The sequence below is a fragment of the Phocoena phocoena genome, chromosome 12 (genome assembly GCF_963924675.1).
Source record: "Phocoena phocoena chromosome 12, mPhoPho1.1, whole genome shotgun sequence".
NCBI lineage: Eukaryota > Metazoa > Chordata > Mammalia > Artiodactyla > Phocoenidae > Phocoena > Phocoena phocoena.
The window spans coordinates 66632814-66650143 of NC_089230.1; the positions used below are offsets into that span (position 1 = coordinate 66632814).

The 17330-nt window shown below is 40.3% G+C and overlaps 1 protein-coding gene across 1 annotated transcript in view; it reads left to right on the forward strand.

Moving 5' to 3' along the window:
- MDN1 (midasin AAA ATPase 1) overlaps positions 1–17330 on the forward strand; it is a 152735-nt gene that overhangs the window by 11875 nt on the left and 123530 nt on the right. Inside the window, exons 3-9 of the mRNA XM_065888608.1 lie at positions 5158–5382; positions 5738–5845; positions 5926–6118; positions 8911–9153; positions 9384–9515; positions 12334–12437; positions 14297–14411. Coding sequence (XP_065744680.1) covers positions 5158–5382; positions 5738–5845; positions 5926–6118; positions 8911–9153; positions 9384–9515; positions 12334–12437; positions 14297–14411 — 1120 coding nt within the window. The remainder of the gene's footprint in view (positions 1–5157; positions 5383–5737; positions 5846–5925; positions 6119–8910; positions 9154–9383; positions 9516–12333; positions 12438–14296; positions 14412–17330) is intronic.

Sequence of the window (17330 nt, forward strand, 5' to 3'; positions counted from 1 at the left end):
ACTGGTCCATCCATCACTGCCTGGATCAGAATTTTAGAGCACTTTCTGAAAATGATGGGTCTCTAGAGAAAAGGGTGCTGTAGTCACCTAAGTTCAGGAGGGAATATCAGCCCATCCTCCTTTTGTATACTTGCAGTGGACCACAGTCTGTTTCCGCTATAGGGAAGCCTACTACACAGGTTTACAGCCATTGCCAGTCCACTCTGTTCATTTCCCTGTATCCTCAAAGACCTCTTGGGTCGGGTTGATGACTTGGTTACTGCTTATCTCCTACATGTTTGTTGCTGCCCATCGGTTCCACGTGCACTGCCAACACCAGCTGCCCATGAGCTAGTGGACGACCAGCCTCCCACACCACAGCTGCCATGTCTCTCTTCCAAGCCACAGCTGAATCTTTTTTTTTCTGGCTGTGCTGCTCGGCATGCGGAATCTTAGTTCCCCAACCAGGGATTGAACCTGTGCCCCCTGCAGTGGTAGTGGGGAGTCCTAACCACTGGACCACCAGGGAAGTCCCCACAGCTAAATCTCCTGAGACCCAGTTGTCCAGTCTCCTTCAGAATATCATGAGCGTTAATGTACAAAGCCTTTATTCCTGTTGGCCTGGCTTGCTCATTGAAGTCCAAGCTTTCCCACCCATCTCCTGAATTCTCATTTTGTATCGTCCCACCCAGCTGACATCCAGGCCTCTTCCCTCACCCAAACCCTTTCCCTGCTTGTGCTCCATAACCTGCACACTCTCTTGTATACTTAGCCTCTTCTCTGTTACTTTTGCTTCCTTGTCTTCACTGATTTACGGTGGTCTTGATATTGTGTTTGTGTTGGTCCTTAACAGGGAAGGGTGTCTTTAATCGAACCCTCCATATCCCTCACAGTCTGCATGTTTAGTGGGTGTCCTCCTCTCTGTTCTGTGAAGTTTTCTGGACTTTTTTGTTGCCATGACACCTGCCATCTTCTGCTTTATTTTCTGCTGCTGCTTTCTTGTGATTACTGATGAACTTCCGAGCTCCTCTTCCTTCTTTGAAGAACTTGGCAACCGGCCCATCATCTTCTTCCCCACCCCAGCTCCTGTGTCACACTTGGAATATCCATGCAGTGCTGACTCTGTTGTTCCTTGACTAGTTAATCTCCAGTGGACTTCTGTGTTCATTTCACCTATCCTACTCACTGCAGTGGTCACACCCTGGGTCTAGCTCACATCTGCACCACCACCTTACAAGTCACTGGCTCAAACGCTCTGTTCCCAGACTGCCATCTCCTATCCCACTAGTTCATTTAACACACTAGTCTTTCTCCTCACTGGGACTGCCAATTCTTTCTTCCTGTTAATCAGCTCTTTCCAGTTTGTACCTTCCTTATGTGGCTTAAAATTCTATTTTTGACCTTATGGTTGCTGTCTTTCTATTAATATCTGCTTTTTTGTCTGTCGGTTCAGTGTTCTTATCTATCGAGAAAACTCCCAACTCTTGATGAATCCACTTTCTTCATGTCTGTAGTAGAGCAACTGAATCACACATCTGATTGTGGAGTTGGAAAGCCTGGATTCAGATAGCCTCTTTACACTTAGTAGCTTTGTGACCTTGAGCAAATAAACTAACCACTTCAGTTTCCTTAGCTTTACATTTGGGATAATAATGCCTACTGTTGACATACTCCCTGTTCTAGTCCCACTTCAGAGCAGACCGGGGTAATGAGAGTACAGAAAGAGCTAAACCAATAGCTTTCATTGTAGACCAATACATACAGGGCACAGAGGAGTTTGCTTTGATTCCTTTCCCACTTCCTGGGTTTCCTTCTACTCAACATGCCAAGGAGTACAGTAGAAACAGCAAGGATGTGCTTCTACATCATTTACTACCTGAATATACTGAGAATCACCATGTTTGCAGTATACATAAATTCTGTAGAGTATGTTTAAGTTTTTAAAGTTTATTTTCATTCTTAAAAATGCACATACTGGGCTTCCCTGGTGTTGAGAGTCCGCCTGCCGATGCAGGGGACGCGGGTTCGTGCCCCGGTCCGGGAAGATCCCACATGCCGCGGAGCGGCTGGGCCTGTGAGCCGTGGCTGCTGAGCCTGCGCGTCTGGAGCCTGAGCTCCGCAACGGGAGAGGCCATGGCGGTGAGAGGCTCGCATACTGCAAAAAAAATGCACATACTTATTTTTATTATGGTAAAAAAAAAATCATAAAATTTGCCATCTTAACCATTTTTAAGTATGCAATTCTGTAGTGTTAAAAACATTTGCATTGTTGTAAAACAGGTCTCCAGACGTTTTTCATCTTGCAGTACTGAAATTTTATACTCTCTAAACAATTCCCCTGTTCTCCTTCCCCCCAGCCCCCGGGTAATCACCATTCTGCTTTCTGTATCTGTGAATTTGACTACTTTAGATACCTAATATAGATGAAATCATACAGTATTTATCCTTTTATGGTTGGCTTACTTTACTTAGCGTAATGTCCTGAAGGTTCATATATGCTGTTGGATGTGACCGGATTTACTTCCTTTTTAAGTTTACACAGTATTGCATTGTATGTATATACCACAGTTTATTCATCTGTCAAAAGACATTTGGGTTGCTTCCACTTCTTGGCTATTGTGAATAGTGCTGTTATGAACATGCGTGTGCAAAAATCTCTTGGAGACCCTGCTTTCAGTTCTTTTGGCTCTATACCTAGAAATGGAATTGCTGGGCCGTATGGATAAGTGCATCATGTGATTCACTGTATTTCAATCTGTAATTAAACTAGTATATTTGCTTTGTGGTGAAAAAAGATGTGCTAGTTTTATTTTTGTGAATATTTATTTATTTATTTGGTTGTGCCAGGTTTAGTTGCGGCAGGCAGGCTCCTTAGTTGTGGCATGTGAACTCTTAGTTGCAGCATGCATGTGGGATCTAGTTCCCCGACCAGGGAACAAACCCAGGCCCCCTGCATTGGGAGCACAGAGTCTTATCCACTGAGCCACCGGGGAAGTCCCTATTTATTATTAGTTTTTAAAATAAAATTTATGTATGTATATATGTATTTGTTTATGGATGGTTGGATGGCTGACTGCATTGGGTCTTTGTTGCTGCACGCAGGCTTTCTCTAGTTGCGGCGAGCAGGGGCTACTCTTCATTATGGTGCGCCGGCTTCTCATTGTGGCAGCTTCTCTTGTTGCGGAGCATGGGCTCTAGGTGCGTGGGCTCAGTAGTTGTGGCGCATGGGCTTAGGTGCTCCACGGCATGTGGGATCTTCCCGGACCAGGACTCGAACCCGGTCCCCTGCATTGGTGGGTGGATTCTTAACCACTGTGCCACTAGGGAAGCCCCCTATTTTTTTTTTTAAAGGAACCTCTGTACTGTTTTCCATGGAGTCACACCACGTTATCCTGCCAACAGTGCACAAGGGTTCCAGCTTCTCCACATCCATACCAACAATTGTTAATTTTGTGTGTGTGTGTGTGGGGGGTTGTTTGTTTTTGGCCACGCCATGTGGCATGCAGGATCTTAGTTCCCCCACTAAGGATCGAATCCATGCCCCCTGCAGTGGAAGCGTGGAGCCCTAACCACTGAACCGCCAGGGAATTCCCTCATAGTATTCCTTATAGTCTATTTTATTTCTGTGGCATCCATAATGTCCCCTCTTTCATTTGTGTTGTTTTTTGAACCTTCTGTTCTTTTCTTAGTTAAGCTAAGAGTGTATCACTTTTCTTGATCTTTTCAAAAACCAGTGCTTAGTTTTGTTGATTTTTTTTTCCCTGTTGTTTTTCTTGTCTGTATCTCTGCTCTAATCTTTATTATTTCCTTTCTTTGTTAGCTTTGGGTTTAGTTTATTCTTTTTTTAGTTACTTGAGGTGTAAAGTTAGGTTGTTAGCTTGAGATCTTCTAAAATATACATGTTTGTAGCTATAAACTTCACTCTTATCATTGCTCTTGTTGTATCCCATAGGTTTTGGTGTGTTGTATTTTTCTTTTCATTTGTTTCAAGGTCCTTTCTAATTTTCCTTGTGACTTCTTATTTGATCTATTGGTTGTTTAAGAGTGTGTTGTTTAATTTCCACATATTTGAGGATTTTCCAGTTTTCCTTCTGCTGTTGCTTTCTAGTTTCATTCTATTGTAATATTTTGTATTATTATACAAAAGTATTTTGTGTAATTTCATTACTTTAAAGTTTGTTGAGACTTGTTTTGCATCCTTACATGTGCCCTATCCTGGAGAATGTTCCATGTGCATGTGAGAAGAATATATGTTCTGCTGTTGCTGGGTAGAGTATTCTGTATGTGTCTGTTAGGTCCCTTTGGTCTATAGTGTTGTTCAAGTCCTCTGTTTCCTTATTGATCTTCTGTCTCATTATTCTATCCATTTAAAGTCTGTTTTGACTGATACTAATATAGTCACTCCTGCTCTCTTTGGATTACCATTTGCATGGAATTTTTTTTTTTAATCTCTTCACTTTCACCCTATGTGTAGCCTTAGATCCAAAGTGGGTTTCTTGTACATAGCATATAGTTTGATGCTTTTTTTTTCTTTTTTATATCCATTCAGCCAATCTGTGTCTTGATTGTGAGTAAACCATTTACATTAAAAGTAATTACTGATGCAGAAGGACTTACTATTGCCATTGTTAATTATTTCCTGTATGTCTTGTAGCTTTTTGTCCCTCTTTTCCAATCTTACTGCCTCTCATGAGGATCACCTCTTCATCTTTTAAGGTGCAGCCAAAGCATCTCTTCTTGACTCTTCCAGGTTCAGTTGAATCTGTTTTCTTTGTGCCTCTCGTTGTTTCTGTGACTCTCCTCCTTCCTAGATAAAAGGCTCCTCAAGGAAAGTATCTTCTTGGTTTTGTACCTCCAGGACTTAACACGGTGTCTGAAACACAGTGTGTGTGACTCATAGTGAGAAGTCAATAAATATTTGTTGAAAATGAGTTTATTTTCAGTAGTAAACACTTGTGATAAGTTCTTGTGGTTTTTGTTTCCTCTTAGATATCTCATGCTGCAATTCTGGTTCCTGAACTTGAACAGAATATAATCTTAGGACTAGTGGCTTTAAGCATTCATCTCTTTTGGTTCTCAAACCCTTGGGAGTTACTGTTATGTTCCGTTGTCTCATTAAGTGGATATGTATACTTTGATATTCTTACCAAGCAATGAAAGTTCTTTTTCTTTGTGAAGGTTTGCCCTGAAGTATTTCAAGGACACTTCTCCAGTCTTTCAAAGACTTTTCCTAGAGAGCTCAGATGCAAATCCAGTCCGGTATGGGCGCAGACGGATGAAGCTCCGGGACCTAATGGAAGCAGCTTACAAGTTTCTGCAGCAAGAGCAGTCTGTGTTCCGGGAGCTCTGGGACTGGAGCGTGTGCATCCCACTCCTCAGGAGCCATGACACCTTGGTCCGCTGGTGCGTAGCTGTTGGGCTGTTCCTGGGCTTCTAGTGTGGGGATGGTTGATGGAGTCTGGAATTGTGTGCATGAGGAGGAAAGGGAAACCTTTTAAAAGATGTCATTTTTGTTCTGGTCCCTTTGGGGTTCTTATTCCCTTTCACGTGTCATTTCAGAGGGAAATCAGATGGTATGAGTGGAATTCCATTGTTTCGTGTTCCATTAGGTGAATTTATTTTGCCTGATTTGTGTTTTCTACCCTTCCCTGTGTTAATTATAAGATTTCCTTTTCTAGTGTTCAGTTGGCTAGCAAATTTCCTTTATTCTTTAGAATCAGCTGCAGGTTCTGAGTTTATATACTTTGGTTTTCTCCAGGTACACAGCCAATTGTCTTTCTTTGGTCACCTGTATGAATGAAGAGCACAAGTTATCATTCCTTAAGAAGATTTTTAACAGTGAGGAACTGATCCATTTCAGGTTAAGGTAAGCAGGAGCATTCCTGGAGATCTCGATGTGGCTTTACTGGGCATTAGAGTAGTTGATGAGATCCTCATTTTCCTCAGGTTACTAGAAGAGGCCCAGCTGCAGGACTTAGAGAAAGCCTTGGTGTTGGCCAATCCAGAAGCCTCCCTTTGGCGTAAGGAGAAGGAGCTGCAGTATTTACAAGGACACCTTGTTTCAGCTGACCTCTCCTCCAGGGTGACTGCTGTCTGTGGTGTGCTGCTGCCTGGGCAGCCGCCAGCCCCTGGAGAGCAGGTATGTTGACGGCAGTGGCGTGTGTGCCCTCTTCCATCCAAACACTGAGTGTGTATTTTTCCTTGGCTGGGCTCTGTGTTCTAGGTGTGAGCCAAATCGAGTTTGCCGGATTACTGTTCCACATTCAGAAGTGTTCAAGGAGAGAGTAAGAGAAATTCACCCAGGACCCTCCTCTTTGATAGTCACTTTGTCCCTATTTAGTGTGAAGTCAGAAATTGTAATGATGCCTATGCAAAAGCTTTTAACTTTAACAAAGCTCTTCCATGTATGACCTCATTTACTTGCTACAACAGCTGTTTGAAGTTGGGTGGCCCACGTTGTGATACCATATTTATGTAAAACTAAGGCAGAATGACTTGCCCAGGACCTGTGGGCTGTCCTTTGGCAGAGATGGGGCTAGGCCCAGGTGTAACTCCCTGGCCTCTTTCTGTCAGAATATTCTCTTTGCCTGTTGTGTGAGAGGGTTGCATCTGTAGTGAGCTCTTCCCCTGCCATAGCAAATGACCTTTCCAAGAGTGTGCCTCCAGACTACACTTTGGAAAGTCTTGTAAATCAGAGTCTGGTTCCATAATCTGGGAACATTGGAAACCAGTCTGTTTTTCCCCAGCAGTCTTTAGTCAGTTGTCACTTTGTCTGATGGTCAGACCCACCCAGTTTTCTTCCTGGAACAAGTCCTGAGTCATTCCTTGATCTGTCAGTTTGTATCTGGGAAGTACAAAATTAAAAAGATAAGTATAATATAGATATAAAAAAGTGCATGTCTTAAGTGTACAGCTGCATGATTATTCATAAACTAAATATCTCTGTCACCAACACTGAGATGCCAGCATTTCCAAAGCGCCTTGTGTTTCCCTCTGGTCAGGAAGACCTCCCCACCTCTCTTTAACCGCTCTCCTAACATAGATTAGGTTTGGATCATTAGAACTTCAACATAGGGAAGGATTCTGGTTGGAGTAGGCTTGATATACTGGGTGGCAGTGGCAGAGCACTGGGGCAGAAGTGCAGAATGGAGCTACAGCCCAGCCTGCCTGCCGGTTGCTAAGAGTAACAGCTCTGCAAAAAGATCAAGAACTTCCAGCCCTGAATCTCATTTTGTCCTCACATATCTTTAGGGGACAAGCTATGTTTGAGAATTTACCATTCCTTAAAAGTTAATAATCATTGCACTTTTCCAAGAGGTCCTTTTTTCTGTGTCATATTAGGTCCATTGTTAATAAAATTTGTTTAAATTGTGGTAAAATGAATGTAACGTTTACCATCTTTACGATTTTTAAGTGTGCTCTTCAGTGGTGTTAAGTATATTCACATTGTTAGCAAAGAAACTCCAGAACTTTTTCATCTTGCAAAACTGAAACTACCCATTAAACATATTGGGTACATTATTATTATTATTTTACTTTTTGTTATGGAAAATGTTAAACGTATTCCAAAGTAGAAACAATAGTGTAATGAATCCACATGTACCCATCATTCAGCTTCAGTAATTATAAATTCATGATCAATTATGTTGCATTTATATTTCTGAACACTGTCCTCACACCATATTGTTTTGAAGCAACTCCCAGATACCACATCATTTCTTAGCTAAATGTAGGCATACCTTGTTTTGTTGTGCTTCTCAGACATTGCTTTTTTTTTTAACAAGGTTTGTGGCAACCCTGCCTTGAGCAAGTCTGTTGGTGCCATTTTTCCAACAGCATTTGCTCACTTCGTGTCTCTGTGTCACATTTTGGTAATTCTTGAAATATTTAGAACTGTTTCAGTATTTATATTTGTTATGGTGATCTGTGACTGGTGGTCTTTGATGTTACGATTGCAAAGATTACAACTTGGTGAAGTCTCAGATGATGGTTACCATTTTTAGCAATAAAGTATTTTTAAATTAAGGTATGTACATTGTCTTTAAGACATAAAGCTATGTTGTACACTTAATAGACCACAGTGTAGTGTAAACATAACTTGTATGTGCACTGGGAAACTGAAAATTTTGTGTGACTTGCTTCATTATGGTATTTGGTTTATTGCTGTGTTTTGGAATTCAACCTGCAAAATCTTTGAGGTATGCTTGTAGTTTTGTGTGTGTGTGTGTGTGTGTGTGTGTGTGTGTGTGTGTGTGTATAAAAGGAAAGGACTTTATGCAAACTATTATATATAGGATGTATATATAATATAAGGGAAATATATTCAGTATCCTGTGATTAACCATAATGAAAAATAATATATGTATAGCTGAAACACTTTGCTGTATAGCAGAAATTAACACATTATAAATCAACTATACTTCAATAAAATTTTTTTTAAAAAAAAAAAGGACTTAAAAAATTTCCAGAACTCTTTATTACACCTGGAAAAAATTGAACAATTTTATAGTGTATCCTTTCAATGTCCTTACTCTCCCCTGATGGTCTCATTAGTGTATTGTGCATTCTTGATCTTAGACGTAAAATCCTAGAATATGGTAAGGTAAGGAAAAACAAAAATCCAGTCATGAGAGATGAGGCTTGTTCCCATCCCCTGTGTGTCAACTTTTGTGGCTTCTTAAAGTTTGGGAGACTTTTTCTTAAATTTGTTAGCGAGTTCCCAGAGTTGGAGTGCAGGGGAGAAAGGAAAGTGAACAAGTCAGATCCTTACTTTGGATAACATACTTGTTGTTACTGTGGGTCCTGTACTACCACTTTATTGGCAGAGGTTTATGTAGAAGCCGGTGGAAGCACTGTTGTAGAAATTAACCTGTGCTCTTTGATGGGAAGACTCTTCTTGATATGCCTTTTATTTTCCACTTGCCTCCTTAGGCCAGTAGTCGGAGTTCTTCTCGCGAACAGGAGCTGGCCTTTAGGTCTTATGTGCTGGTTGAGTCAGTCTGCAAAAATCTTCAGACCCTGGCTATGGCAGTGGCTTCTCAGAATGCTGTGTTGTTGGAAGGACCGATTGGATGTGGGAAAACTTCCTTAGTTGAACATTTAGCTGCAATAACAGGTAGAAGGAAGCCCCCTCAGCTTCTCAAAGTCCAGCTTGGAGATCAGACCGACAGTAAGGTAAGTAAGAAATGGCAGATTTTGGTTGGTGAGCATACTTGTGAATATTTGCCTTAAAATATTGTTTTTGCTAAGAGAATATGAGAATAGTTATTGGTCTTCCTCATAACTGAGGGGACCACGCTGTAAAACCTCAGATACCTGTTATAACCCTGTGGAAGTTTAATGGAACTAATCGCAGGATGTAGCATTGGCTCCTCAGGTGTGTGGCTTCAATAATATTTTTGCAGATGCTGTTGGGAATGTATCGCTGCACAGATGTCCCAGGAGAGTTTGTGTGGCAGCCTGGTACCCTGACACAGGCGGCCACAAATGGACACTGGATCCTTCTGGAGGATATTGACTATGCTCCCTTGGACGTGGTATGTCACCTCCCTAGTAACTCGCTAATTTCTTGTCTTTGAAGAGAATGAAAATTGTGTTAATAGTGATACTGGGGGATTATTTAAACAACATAAGTATTTCATTAGAGATGGTATGTTGGTTATCTACCTAATCTGGTTTGAGTTCTTGGATTACTGGGCTGATCTCCTGTTTGATAGAAAATTATTAAAATTCTGCTTGTACTGTTTCCTTTAATAGTTGAATATGTGATCAATTTCACAGTAGTTTTTTTCCTCCTTTAGTTGAAAATGTGAGCAATTTCACAGACTTTCCAAGAATAGGCTTGGTGGGAAACATCTTAATCCATGCTGCATATACATTGAGAACTTTGAGACCCAGCTCCCTGGCTATGGCATTTGTAGAGTAGTGGGCTGAGGACAGATGAAAGAAGAGGTGATATAATAAGAGCCTGCTTGTCTTTGTTCCATTAAGGAAAATAAACTGGATGTATATTTTTGACTTCAAAAAGATCACTTTTATATGTGTATAAAATTTAGCTATGGAGGCAGTCCATGTTTCTTCTGTATTCTGTAAACTATGACCAAAAAAATGTATTCCAGAATGAAAAAAATCTTCCTTTGGGTAGATTTTCCTGAGATTGGTTTTAATTTTCTTTTACCGTGAACCCTAAAGCCACCTGTATATGGACTTTCCCCTCTTGGATTGGAGAGAGAGAGGAGACAGAGATGGGGGAGGGGGAAGGAGAGGTGGGAAAGGTCTTTAGGTTTAGGGAAATGTATGGGGAAGGAGGGGCTATAAATATGTGTGTGTCTTATGACACACATATTTTAGAGTCTAGTGAGGTAAAAATGTAATGGGGTTATTGGCTTAGTTTGACCACCATGTTCTAAGATTTTAATGCTCAGTTTTATAGGGCTGGAGAGTCAAATTTCTTAAGAAGCCCAGAGCCAAGGATGACTACTACCAATGACACTTAAAAATAAAACTGAATTATAAACTGCAAGGCCAACTTAAAAGTATTTGTTGAGTCTTAGCGCTTTCTATAGCTCTCTTTCCTGGGCAATTTTTTCAGACATCAGGGTACCTGGGAAGTCATTAGTATTATTAATCATAGAATTTGAGCCAAAGAAGGTAGATGAACATAAGGGATATTCCATTCAGGTCATGATGAAGCCTAGGGATCTATCCCTTTGCCATAGCCAAGTATATTCTTTGATGACCAAGTCCAGATTTCAAGACCAAACTGTTAGTTTCTGTCTTGATCTTCCTTGGGCAACGTCTGGTAAACATCAGAAAATTCTTGTACTTTGAGTTCCATTTTGTGTAGACCATTCCGCTTCTGTTACTATCAATACACTTGGTTCCAGAGGGTATGCTGTTCAGTTGATTTAAACTTCATCATCATTATAGTGAAGTTGTGTTTATCTTAAAACATACCTGGACCCTTGATTATTATTTTGTTATTTCCAGAACTTCTCAGCTAATTGCTAACTAATTACTATTTTAAGGTAGCTTTTATGGCTTTTACAGATCTCATTCAGGATGGTTGTCTTTTGTTTCAAGTGTCGGAGTTATCTTGGAGTTGCCCCCATAATATTTTTCCTTTCATCTCCTAGCCATGTATGAAATAAGGATGCTTGATAAAATTACCTTGACATTTTAGGACCTTCCTCCTTGGCTCTTTGTTCTTACTGTTTTTTTCCTCAAAATTCTATAAACTCACATCCCCTAGACCCATATGTCTAGTCCATACTTTTCTTGAAAAAATCTCTACTTGGATCTTCCTTAGCAGGTACAGGTTCAGGATGTTCAAAATGAACCTTATCTGCTCTTTCCTGCAACAGCCTTTCCTGCCACACAATTACCAAGCCAGAATTTTGATGTGTCTCCTTCCTCTAGTCCCGCATTCACTTAGTCTGATATTGCTTAGTACTTTTTCCTTATCTCTTATTCTGTTCCCTCCTAGCCCACTGCCTTAGCACAGGCCTTCTTATTTTTATCTGTCTATCTAATCTATCCTGCCATCTTACCTTTGTTACCTGAATGGTGTCCTTTTTCGCTTCTTTCCCTCCAGGCTGGCTCTCTTTCAGTTTATCTTCCATATTGTTGCACAGTTCATTTTCTAAAATAAAAAATAAGTTTTTCTTCAGACTAAAATCCTCTCAACAACTTCATGAAAAAAACTCAAACTCCTTAGCTCAGCACAGAAGTCCTTTTATCATTTATCTCTAAGCCTAGTATTTTTCCACTACTTCATATACACGTTCTGCCCTAACCCTAACTGTAAGAGTCCTCTCATGCCATGCTCTTAGGCGTATACATTTTTATCCATTTGAATATTTTTGCCTAGAGTAAATGTGCCACTGCTCTCCCAACAAACCAGGCTGATCCCTCTTCATACTTTCAGATTCAGTGAATGTCATTACCTCTAGAATGGCTTCACTGCCCTGCTTCTAAACTACTCCACACTGATCTACAGCCACCCTGTGTCTTCACATACCATTTTGTACACCCCTTGGGGGTCACACCGATCATGCTATATGGTAGTCTGCATGGCTATCTCCCGTCAGACTCTAGGCTGTAAAGCCTCAGTCATGTCTGGATTTTTCCTGTCTTGCTTGATTCTGGTCCATAGTAGGAACTCAGTGAATGCTGAATGAATAAGTTGCTCTGCTGGAGTGTAGGCGGCTCCAGTATTCCCGCCTGGCGTTTGACCCCAGTTCATGCTGTGAGAAGTAGGAAGGACGTGTTCATCATTTGGTGAGAGGGTTTTTTTGCTTTCTTGTTTGTTACTTCTGTCTTTAATAGCTTTATCACTGGGGTTTTGTGATTTAGGTTTCCGTGCTGATCCCTCTCTTGGAGAATGGAGAGCTCTTGATTCCTGGCCAAGGTGACTGTCTGAAAGTGGCTCCTGGATTTCAGTTCTTTGCAACCAGGAGGTATGTCCCATTAACCCTTCTATTCCCACGATGGAGCCTCTTCCTAAGTCCACATGCTAGAGTGCTGAGTACAAAAGTCTTGGAATAGAGTTCTCTGGGCCCATTTTAAGCAAGGTTAGTTAGCAGTGATGACAGATTCAACATTCTCATTCCTGACTTTTTTTTTTAAATTTATTTAATTTATTTTTGGCTGTGTTGGGTATTCATTGCTGCACGCAGGCTTTCTCTAGTTGCAGTGAGCAGGGGCTACTCTTCGTTGCGGTGCTCAGCTTCTTACTGTAGTGGCTTCTCTTGTTGTGGAGCATGGGCTCTAGGCACACGGGCTTCAGTAGTTGCAGCACGCAGGCTCAATAGTTGTGACTTACAGGCTCTAGAGCACAGGTTCAGTAGTTGTGACGCACGGGCTTAGTTGCTCCGTGGCATGTGGGATCTTCCTGGACCAGGGATCAAACCCGTGTCCCCTGCTTTGGCAGGCGGATTCTCAACCACTGCGCCACCAGGGAAGCCCCTTCCTGACTATTTTTAATGGAGATAATTAATTTAGAAAGTAAAAGTGGTTTTTTCCCCCCCACTTAAAAATAAGTAACCAGTCTTAAAAAACTTTGTCTTGTTTTCATGTTTTCAAACATAATCAGAGATGAGACTGTTGTCAGATAGCCCTGGGTTTGAATCCTGACACTGACACTTTGTACCTGTGTGTACCTTGCTTGACTGATTATGATGGGGCCAATAACACCTACTTTACAACTTGGTGTAAGTTATGAAGGTTAGGTGAAGTGACTAAAGACCTGTCACGTAGTAAGTGCCCAGCCATGATGGTGGTGATGATAAAGCCATGTAGACCTCAGGCATTTAAAAAAATTAATTGAATATAAGCATCAACAAAGGAATAAAACCTAAGCAAACTTAGTATATGTCCCTATCTACTTTTTAAAATAATGTGAAGGCAGTGGTTTATTTCCTCCTACTTGTCTATAACTGTACAGCTTCTCTAAGGTCTTAAAATGCCCAAGAGTGAAAATAATGCCACATTGTATTTAGTGATTATATTAGTGTTTACTGTACCTCTGTGAACATTCACTTCCAGATGGAATGCAGAGCTAACAGTTCTAAGGAAGACCTTGCTAGGCCCTGTTAGTTTTAATAGACCCTGATTTTATTCACAGCGATGGTGAAGTTCTTTCCTGCTAGATACATTTCCCAGCAAGTCCTGGGACATCATAGAAGTATGTCACACAAACCTGAGTTCAGTTCTTGGCTTTGCCATTTGTAGTCATAGTTGAGTGAGCAAGGAACATTACTCTCCTTCTCTTCTGTACAGTTCTTCCTTACAGTTAGAAGAAAAGAAAGGCATCATCCCCTCAGTGCAGTTGTTGTGAAGATTAAATTACATGGCTTAGGTGTAAGCCCATGGCTTGCCCAGAGTATGTGTTTAACGAATATTCCTTCTCTTCTGGGCATGTTAAATAATTTTAGGTACTGTCGCTTTTGGTAATAAGCAGTGAACTTATTTTTAATGCTGTTGGTCTTGGATTAGGTTTTCTTTTTCCTGAAGTTATGTCTTAAGGAAAAGGAACATGTTGTTCAGTTCAAAACGTCTAATAGGATCATTTGCAGTGGTGTGAAAATAACTTGGTTAAAGCCCTATTACTCCCCCTAGGAAAATAGTCAAACCTGGCTTGGTGGCAGCCTTTCATTGTCATGCTCCCCATAAGCCCAGCACAGTGCTGTCTGGCACCAGAAGGAACTGTGAGTTTTACTCAGATGTGAGATGACATCTAGCAAGGGATAACCAGGGGCATAATTCAAGATTAAAATTGGGAATTTTGTGTGACTCTGTTTTTCATTCTGAAATACAGACTCTTGAGCTGTGGAGGAAATTGGTATCGACCGCTAAATAGTCATGCTACTCTGCTAGACAAATACTGGACCAAAATTTACCTGGATAACATGGATAAGACAGAACTGAATGAGGTATGAGGTTATTTGAAAGTATCAATGCTTTTCTTTCTTACTCTTCATTATTAAAAGTGTCAGACTTACATGTAAACAGAGGAAATAGCCCAATGAGTCACCAAAGTACTCGTCACTCTAAATTTAACAGTTAATATGCTGACATTTTACTGTATTAATTTCATCTAGTAGTTTTTATTTGCTAATATATTTGAAAGCAAACCTCATAGCGTTTCACCCTTAAATACTTTCATGCATCTCTAAGGGCATTTCCATATATAACCGTAATGATTATTACACCCAATAAAATGAATAGTAATTCCTCAGTAGCACTTAATTCTCAGACCATGTTTAAGTTTCCCCAGTTGTCCCCAAAGGATCTTTTTTATGCTAAGTTGTTTTGTAACTAATATCTTTCACACTTAACAACTTTATGTACATTTTGATCGGGGTATTAATGAAAATTGAGATGACTTATTTTAAAGGTTTTATACATAGGTTTACTTTGTAGTGTCTCTGGTTCTCCGCGAACACTGAGAGGTGTGCCTCACTTTACCCTGCCAACCTTCTGTCTCCCCTCGGATCTACCTCCTCACTTGGGAAGCGTCCCGACTTCCAACGTTTCATCTTGGAGAGCCACGAATAAAGCATTGTCAGTGACCATTCAGTCATGGCAGGGATGCTTTCCTCTTTCTTGGTATAAGTTTTTAGATAAATAAGTGGCACCAGACAACCTTTTCAAATATTTTATCTAGCATTTAGGTATTTACTAGCAGAGGGGTTTTCAGAGTTCACCGATTACTGGGTAAACCTTGATAGTATAATCTCTAAGAAGCCTTGCCTTGATGGTGTGATTTTATAACCCTACAGCCTGTTTTACACTTGAGAGTTTCTTATCTCACTCTAGTTCCCAGTTGTGTATTTGTGTGTCCTGTATGTCTGTCTTTTCCCCTCTTGCCGCCCTCAACTATAAGCTCCTCCAGTAACTTAACTCAGCTTTGGTATCCCCAGCATCCACTCCGTGCCTGGCATTTTGTAAATGTTTGTTGTATTGCTTTGTCATAGTGCTCCTCTTTCTTTTGCTGTTGCAGACCTTTAAATGTTTTATTTTCAGACTTAAATTGTGAGTCTTTTCTTTAAAGGGGAGGGCTGAAGTTCACATTTAGGTGTAATTTATTGGGGATTGAGAGGATGAGAAGAACATTTGACAGCCACTCTGTTCTTACTGTATTCTGTACTTGAAGGATGAGCCAGAACTCCTCCTTCCACTCCTGCCTTGATCAACAGTGTGTCACTCTGCTCACCGCAGGTGCGACAGGAGCACACACCTCCTCGCTTCAGTGACCTAGGTCATATTTAGGTAGCTGACTTTCAGAAGCTCACTGGTTATTTTTAAGCTTCTGGACTTACTAATCCTAATAACACTCTCCTAAATAAATGACTGGTAGCTAAAAACCTTGTGTGTATTACTTAGGAAATAAAATAATCTCCTATGCCGACCTCACGGGGAACACAAGGAACTGCATTTCTGTTGCTGCCAACCACAGCCATCTTACGCTTAGAAAGACTGGCTTTGACTTCTTGCTGAAATATCAAATTACACTTCAAAAAACAAGCTCTTTACATAATGCTAGTCTCATACCTAGTAAGTGCCGGGAACTTACCCCTAGCAGTTTCTCACACCTTGTCTCCCCCGTACACCTTGAATGTGCCTTGATGCCTCACGTGCTGGCACCAGAGATGGCCTGCTTTCTCTGCCGGCAGTCCCCTCTCACAGTCACCAGCGACCTCTGCCAGGTGCCTCTCCTGCTCTGTGAAACCTTCCCGGGTCTCCCAAGCAGGGCCGACCATGCTGTACTTTGGGCTGCAAGCTTGCTTTTGCTTTCATATCTGCTTCTTTTATTAGGGGGATTTTCTCGAGGACGGGTTCCATTCCTTATTTTGTTTTGTTTCTCTGTCCCTGGAATAGTGCCTGCTACAAAGTAGGTACTTAATAAATGCTTATTAAAGGAATGAATCTCCAAAATACATATCAAATTGATAACCATATCATGTTAGATTAGTTTATTATGTGATATTGTGTTTAAATTTTGACATTCATGTTAATAACAAAAGATGTTTTTTGACTAAGGTAGAAAATGACTAATTGGTTGGTACATATAAATCTCTATTCAGAACTTTTTTTCCAAATAACTGAGCCCTTACTAAAGTGTTAAACCTAACAAAATTTTTTCAAGTAAAAACAGCTTTTTTTTTCACCTTAATCATAAATATACATGCTCATATGTTGGAATTACTACTCAGCAATAAAATAGAATGAACTACTGATACATACAGTAATGTCTGGACGAATTTCACAAACGTTATGCTGAGTAAGAGAGACCGAACTATACACTACATCCCATATGATTCTGTGTATATGATAGATTTGAAAGCCAAACTGTATAGAGATCTGAATCAGGTACAGGATTCCAGGGATGGGGATGTGGAGGAAGGGAGTGATGACAAAAGGGAACTTTTTGTTTTAGGGGTGATGGAAATAAGTATATTTTGTTTATGGTAGCCAGGGTCCACAAATATATGGGCAATTTTGAAAATGTTCCCTTCATACACAAAAAATGTATATTCTGTATTTGAAATATCCACATGTGTATCCATTAAATTGAATTTGTTGATTTTATTATTCTCTTTTTCTGTCCTTAATTTTCAATACATCTGAAATATGTTTTCAATAATATTTGTTGTAAAATCCTCCAGTTAAAAAAAAAAAGTATGAAGAAATAAAAATCTATGAGATCTACCACTTGATGACACCGTTAAAAGATTTTAGTGGACCTTACAACTTTAATATATACAAAATATGTTGATATTTCATATATAAATTGGAATCGTGATATACTTCTCAATTTAAATGTATTAAGGTGTAATATTCCTAATATA